Source organism: Salmo salar, chromosome ssa04, assembly GCF_905237065.1.
Source record: "Salmo salar chromosome ssa04, Ssal_v3.1, whole genome shotgun sequence".
NCBI classification, from domain to species: Eukaryota; Metazoa; Chordata; class Actinopteri; order Salmoniformes; family Salmonidae; genus Salmo; species Salmo salar.
The window spans coordinates 47,790,780-47,797,849 of NC_059445.1; the positions used below are offsets into that span (position 1 = coordinate 47,790,780).

Consider the following 7,070-nt stretch of genomic DNA (forward strand, 5'->3'; position numbering starts at 1 on the left):
GACATTTTGAACCTCCTTACTGATGAAATACACCAAACAAAAAAAACTATTTTTTTGAAATATCACATACATAGATAGCCCTTGCTCCACTGTCACTTTTCTCATCTTCCCGAAAACTCCCACAATCAAGTGAAAAGCTCAAGAGAACCTACAACTAAAATTAAGGAATAGCCTACATCAATCTTAATCTGAAATTAATTCATGAAATATGTAGACTTAAAACAGCGAGGGTTAAGAAGAAATAAAAGTACAAATAAAGCTAAACTCAGATGAAGACAATTAATGCCAAAACATTTTTACTGATTAGCACGGCTACCTAAAACTGACAACCGAACCACGAGATTATGACATGGCTTTAGTTTCATTCTGATTTGACACGTCTCTATCTGTTCTCTGGGAGTTTGTTGCTACTGTAGATCACACCTGAAATCGCTAAACCATACAAAACAAAGTAAAATAGTTGTCAAAACTGATACCAAGCAGTCAGGTCTTTGCTGGGCATAGTTATTTCACTAAAGTAATTAAGACAAATGCGTTCCCTCAACATATACATTTCTCATTTAACCTGCAGCCTAACAGGACTATCAATACTACCAGCCTTCTCATAATCTTCACATTTTGTAAATTTCAAGGCATTCTTAGAATTTATAGTTCATTTTCTTTTAAAATGTATTCAAATGTGCACATATACTGATGTGTATGCATAAATCATAACACATACACAAATCTACATATATTGGACTAATTTGAATGCATGAGGAACTAAAACAATTGAGGCATCCTACTGTCAGACAGTCACCACAGTTCAATGGGCAAGAGGATAAAGGCTTGGGAGGTGCAGTTTGCGCCTTCCTCAGTCTTATGTCCCCAACACCCAGAGGAAGGATCTACGAGACCAACACCTATTACAGCAGAAAGTGTCACAAGTGTCCATTCACATGGGAGAGGCACCCAAAATTTCTTTCAAGTGTTTGAGTCTGTGTGTAATCCAGAGCATCAGCCGAAGCTCCTGCGCTCAACTTAATGCCAATAATTGGATTAATATTTACTCATATTACACCTCCCCTTGTCAACTTCCTCTTCTCCGATGCACCCCCCAAAAACAAATCCCATTACCCCATTCTGTATTCCAATAAAAGTATGTCACAGGACACACATCTTTCTGTCCCAATATCACAGTTGACTCGATTTTGTTTTCCAAAGGGATCATAACCGCCAAAGACATCTGCAGCACCCAGGTAGGGAGAAGGTACAGGTAATTGTTGACATTCACTACCTCACTGATCAGGTCCATCCTTGGTCTTGTCATAACAGACTACTCTTTTTGGATCTGGGGGGGGAGAAGGACAGAAATTGAGTGTGTAGGCCCTGGGGAACTTAGTTAACGCATAATGCATGTTATTCAAACTTCAGCTGTACACCTTTGAACATCGAATAGAAAACCCAACATCACAACTTAAAAAATACACTACACAGAAGAGACCTTTTAATTTACCTTGTTTTTGCAAATTGAAAACATATTCCATTTCTGTAGAGAAAAAAAAAACAGATTGATTATCATCTCCAGATGCATAAGACAATTTTATTATTAGACACATTGTCTTTAATGTGAAGCTAATGGATTTAAAGCTTTTGGTGCAAGTGAAATAGTTGGTTAACGCTACTAATGTGTAATACATATTAGAGGTCGACCAATTAATCGGCATGGCCGATTAAATAGGGCCAATTTCAAGTTTTCATAATCTGTAATCGCCATTTTAGGACTCGGATTATGGACGATTACATTGCATTCCACGAGGAAACTGCGTGGCTGACCACCTGTTACGCGAGTGCAGCAAGGAGCCAAAGTAAGTTGCTAGCTAGCATTAAACTCATCTTATAAAAAAAAAACAATCACTCTTCACATAATCACTAGTTAGCTACACATGGTTGATGATATTACTAGGTTACCTAGCTTGTCCTGCGTTGCATATAATCAATGCGGTGCATGTTCATTTGTCATCGAGTCACAGCCTACTTCGCCAAACGGGGGATGATTTAACAAATGCGCATTCGCGAAAAAAAGCACAATTGTTGCACGAATGTACCTAACCATAAACATCAATGCCTTTCTTAAAATCAATACACAGAAGTATTTTTTTTAAACCTGCATACTTAGCTAAAAGAAATTCATGTTAGCAGGCAATATTAACTAGGAAAATTGTGTCACTTCTCTTGCGTTCATTGCACGCAGAGTAAGGGTACGTGCAACAGTTTGGGCCGCCTGGCTCGTTGCGAACTAATTTGCCAGAATTACGGTTCGGTTCCGTATTTCACTGAAAGAATAAACGTTTTGTTTTTTAAATTATAGTTTCCGGATTTGACCATATTAATGACCAAAGGCTCATATTTCTGTGTTTATTATATTATAATTAAGTCTATGATACGATATTTGATAGAGCAGTCTGACTGAGCGGTGGTAGGCGGCAGCAGGCTCATAAGCATTCATTCAAACTTTACTGCTTTTGCCAGCAGCTCTTAGCAATGCTTGAGACAACTCCTAAGATTAGGCTGGCAATACTAAAGTGCCTATTACAACATCCAATAGTCAAAGGTATATGAAATACAAATGGTAGAGAGAGAATGGTCGACGCTTCATAATTCCTACAACCTAAAACCTCTTAACTGGGAATATTGAACCACCAGCTTTCATATGTTCTCATGTTCTGAGCAAGGAACTTAAACGTTATCTTTTTTACATGGCACATATTGCACTTTTACTTTCTTCTCCAACACTGCGTTCTTGCATTATTTAAACCAAATTGAGCATGTTTCATGATTTATTTGAGACTAAATAGATTTTATTCATGTATTATATTAAGTTAAAATAAAAGTGTTCATTCAGTTTTGTTGTAATTGTCATTATATATCTCACACACACATATATATTTTTTAAAAATGGAGCCGATTAATCGGTATCGGCTTTTTTTGGTTGTCCAATAAATCGGTATCGGTGTTAAAATCATAAGTCGGTCGACCTCTAATACATATGTTCATAGACTTGATAAAGCAGGGGAAGAGGAGTTACCTTTAGTGTGATAAGTAACAGCAGCTTTCAGATCAAACGACCCCCAGCTACCTCTGTCCAGACTCTTAGAATGGGGCGGCTCTTTAGACAGACCCAACACCAGGTTGGTCAGGGGGGCCTGGTCAGGCTCAGCACTAATGTCTTTACAAGAGGCCAACAAAACTGCACCTGGACTCTTAGCCTCGCCCTTTGTCTTGTCCTGTCTAGACAGCTGAGCCTTTTCCCCATCCTCACCCTTCACTGTAGCAGGTGGGCAAGCTGGGGCACTAGTCCTTTTCTCTGAGTCTTGAGCCAAAGTGAGAGGCAAAGGCTCTGGGATTGATAGATTAGAGTCAAGGCCTGGCTTGTCAGCAGGGCATTGCTCCCCTTGAAATGTTACCACCGCAACCTTGCCCTCCACGGCAGCCACCGGCCCGCTTCCTCCTTCTGGCCCCACGTTTGGCTCATTGATGAAAGACAGCCCCCACTGATTCTGGAAAATGTCCCCCAAGGCTTTCTGATTTGTCTGAGCAGCCTGGGTGTCCACTTGGCGAGCACTAGGGAGCACAGGTTGCATATTTAAAGGGTTTAGGGGGTAAATGAAAAGAGTACACTTTCTCAGATCTACAACTGCAGGGTTGGTTAAAGAGTTATAGTCATTGTCCAAAGTGGATGCTACGTTCTCCCCACATGGGAGAGAGGGGGCTGGCGGAATGCTACTAGCAGCAGGAGTGAAGAAGGTACCAACAGACGGGCAACTATTTCCATCTCCAGAAACAGGGCCATTAGTAAAGCTAGCTGAGATGATGGTTTTCATAGCAGACATGGGGACCTGTGACAGTCTACCAGGCACCTGAGGAGGCTGCACCTCTCCTCCAGCCTGGGCTGCTTTGTTGAGGTTCTCCTTAACTTTACTTGCATAACTAATCTTGGGCACTATTTTAGCACTACTGTTGTCCACAGGAAATACTGGAGGGGGCTTGAATAAAGTCCAAGAGTCCTCTTTTGAAGAGGAGGAGAGCTTGGCTTTGGGCCTATTCTCAAACTTTTTACCAAAGGCACCTGCAGCAGTCTTACTGTCTGAGTTTTTCTTCTGCAGTTCACCCATAGCCACCTCTGGAGCATCCATCCGCTTGACTGCTGTCTGGGCGTCTGCTTTATGGACAACTCGCGAGCTCAGCAATTTCTCTGTTGGTTCAAGTCCAGAAACCTCTGGCTCCTGTGTGGCATTGCCCTGCTGCATGACTCTCTCCCTTTCTCTTGTCACATGCTCTGTGTTCTTGATGCTGTTGCGTCTGGTCTTGCGTTTCTTAGGAGTAGTATATCCACCTTCTGAGCCACTGCCATCATTATCAGGGGATGACTTGCTGGAGTAACCATTTGTAATATGAGCAGAGTTTACCACCCCATTCAGAAACAAAGCAGATTCCTTTTTGTCCAAAAACTTTCCCTCATAGTGATTAGTGAAATCCAGGGCCTTGTCATTTATGCGGTCCATATTCTTCTTGTGAACAAGACCCTCTTTGCTGCCCACTTTTGAAAGAGTGGTAAAAACATTGCGTGTTGACTTCTGTTTTACATTAGCATTTATCAAATGTCTGTTACCATTGCTGTTGGTGGGAAGAGGGATACCAACAAAATCCTTTGCAGACAGAATCTTCTCCCCCTCCACCTCACCGGTGTTTATTTTTCCATTGCCTGTAAAAGAAAACAAAAGAAAGTTAGTTGCACTGTCAGTAATACATGTGTAGACTATAAAGTCCAAGCAAAGTCCATAATTCCCTACCACCTCACTCTCCAAATATATCAAAAGGGACAAACAGACCTAATCTGTCTACAAGAATGAAAGCTCACAGGTCCTTTTACAGGAAACATGGAAAGGCCTTTATAAGATTCTGTATCATGACTATTTAGACTGAATAGGTCAGCTGGCAGCAAACAACCACACACCAGTGCCATATCAGATTCCCTTGAACATAGTAGTCCCATAGCCTACTTGTGACTAGATACCATACATAAATCACTGAAGAAAAATGTGTGCTGTAGGTAGAAATTACCATTACATTGTCCTATATATAACGTTTGATAAGGGGAAGGTGGTTGACAATGTAACTGGGCTTGACTTCGCTAGCTAATAAAAAAATACTTTCCATACTAGCATCTAAAGACAACATTTTAAACTAGATGAAAGATTAGTCATTGCGCCTAAAATACCTGTATAAAATATGAATCAACAAATAACATCTTAATGTTATAGCCAGAATAACTAAAATTGTGTTAAGTGGTGTTCTATTTTCTTGTCTGAACTGAAGCCAAGGTATTTAACATTTTGTTTTATGCATGCCATCAAGTGTGAACTTGTCGAAAGAAACTGGTGAGGCTACAATTACATTTCAAGTCACGTAGTTAGCTAAAACATGCAGAAATTGGTTCTGAATTGTTTATTAAAATCAAAATCCCATGAATCACCCCGCTTGCTAGCAAGAAAATGCTATGTCGTCAAATCACCTACCCAGGCTAACATGTTTGCGTGGCTTCATCATGGTTAACTAAACGCAACAGGCCCGACCCAGCCGAAGCTGCTTGCAAGTGTAAAATGTCTGGCACTAACTAGCTATTTAATCCCCGAAAAGTCTCGAAAGTAAGTTAGTTAGCCATCTTGCTTTTGCAGACCTGTCTGCACCCAGGTGGTAGTAAACAAAATAAAATTGAAACTTGTTTTATGCACAAATCTCACTCTCGTTGCTAGGATTAACTAGCTAGCTCGTTAGCTTTCCATCTCGCATTTTCTAACATGGCCGACGGGAAATGGCAACTCAGAACATTCCAGTGGAGCCGGCTTGTTTTTGTTAGCAAAATATTTAACGGAATTCCGACCAAATTTGCATGAGTTTTTTGACAAAGTCAATGTAAGCACGTGACAAAATAATTGAACTACAAAATGACTAATTAGTAACACAGGGGAATTTTGTCAGGGAGTAGCATAAATTTAGAAATGGGTGGTGAAACCGGCGCACAAGGTCAATCCGCATCTGTCAAACCATCAGCTGTCATGCGACGTTTAACTACCCCATCCAGCAATATGCAGCGCTTGACCCAGCTAACTAATGAGCTAAATATGTTTTTTTAACAGCTTGCAACCACTCTGCTATGAGTCACGCAAGCTACATCGACGTAAGTAATAAACTGGCTAGCTAAGTCATTGACATTAGCTAGCTTGCTAACTTTTCCGGATGGCCCAACCTGTTTTCTTCGTCTGCGTTTCCTGATGCTGGTACTGGAAGTAGATCTGATCATTTTTTAGAGATGTTTTGTATTGAATGGGGTTTCTTTCTTCTCCATGGTGGTGATATCGTCTCTCTTGTGCCCGATCTTTGGGCTGTTCCTCCATTGAAGTGTAATATAATATCCGAGCTCGTCTACCAGTGTGCACAGCTCACTGGGCAAGTGGAAAGCAGACTGTTGAACTGTCCAATCAACGCCACTGACAAACGGAAGCTATTCGAGGCCTCTGTATTCGTCAGCTGTATATCTAAGAAGTATTTAAAAAATGTTGGTGGTTCCCCCAGCAACATTGCAAAGGTATTGTCAATATATACATTCATGCAGGTTGAACAACTGGAAATATTATATAAATCAGAAGCGTAGAGATTATATTTTATTCAAGCAAATCTGAACTGCCCAAAGTGGCCCTCTCAGTCACACACACCATTGAGACCTGCTGAGACATGTACCCATATACGGTTTATGATTTTATCACATTGTGGTTGGTTGGTTTTTACAATACATAATCCTGTATCATGCATCATTCTAGCCGCATTCAACTGACATGGGATACAATCTAATCAAGATACAAATACTGTCTGTGTAAAAAGCATACCAATTCTAAAATATAGTTTAACACATTTTGAAATATGCGTTGTAGCCATCTGACATGGTGTAGTGGACAGCTCTTCCTGTCAGAGCTACTGTAAGTTGCTATCCAGGCACCAGGTGGTGGCATTTCATAGTTTATAGATTTCAT

At 40.6% G+C, this 7,070-nt stretch overlaps 1 protein-coding gene across 2 annotated transcripts; it reads right to left on the bottom strand.

Annotated features, from left to right (window-relative positions):
- Positions 1-274: 274 nt before the first annotated feature.
- On the bottom strand, positions 275-6,592 carry LOC106603293 (nuclear FMR1 interacting protein 2-like). 2 transcript variants are annotated; one of them, XM_045717029.1, is made up of 4 exons: positions 6,290-6,592; positions 3,068-4,744; positions 1,496-1,528; positions 275-1,330 (listed from the first exon to the last, which is right to left on the bottom strand). In XM_045717029.1, exons 1-4 carry the CDS (start codon positions 6,435-6,437, stop codon positions 1,278-1,280), a joined length of 1,911 nt encoding a protein of 636 aa, XP_045572985.1. In that variant the 5' UTR covers positions 6,438-6,592; the 3' UTR covers positions 275-1,277. The 2 variants fall into 2 exon arrangements, with proteins under 2 accessions (XP_045572985.1, XP_014052259.1); XM_014196784.2 differs by lacking the exon at positions 6,290-6,592 and adding an exon at positions 5,559-6,229.
- Positions 6,593-7,070: the final 478 nt, after the last annotated feature.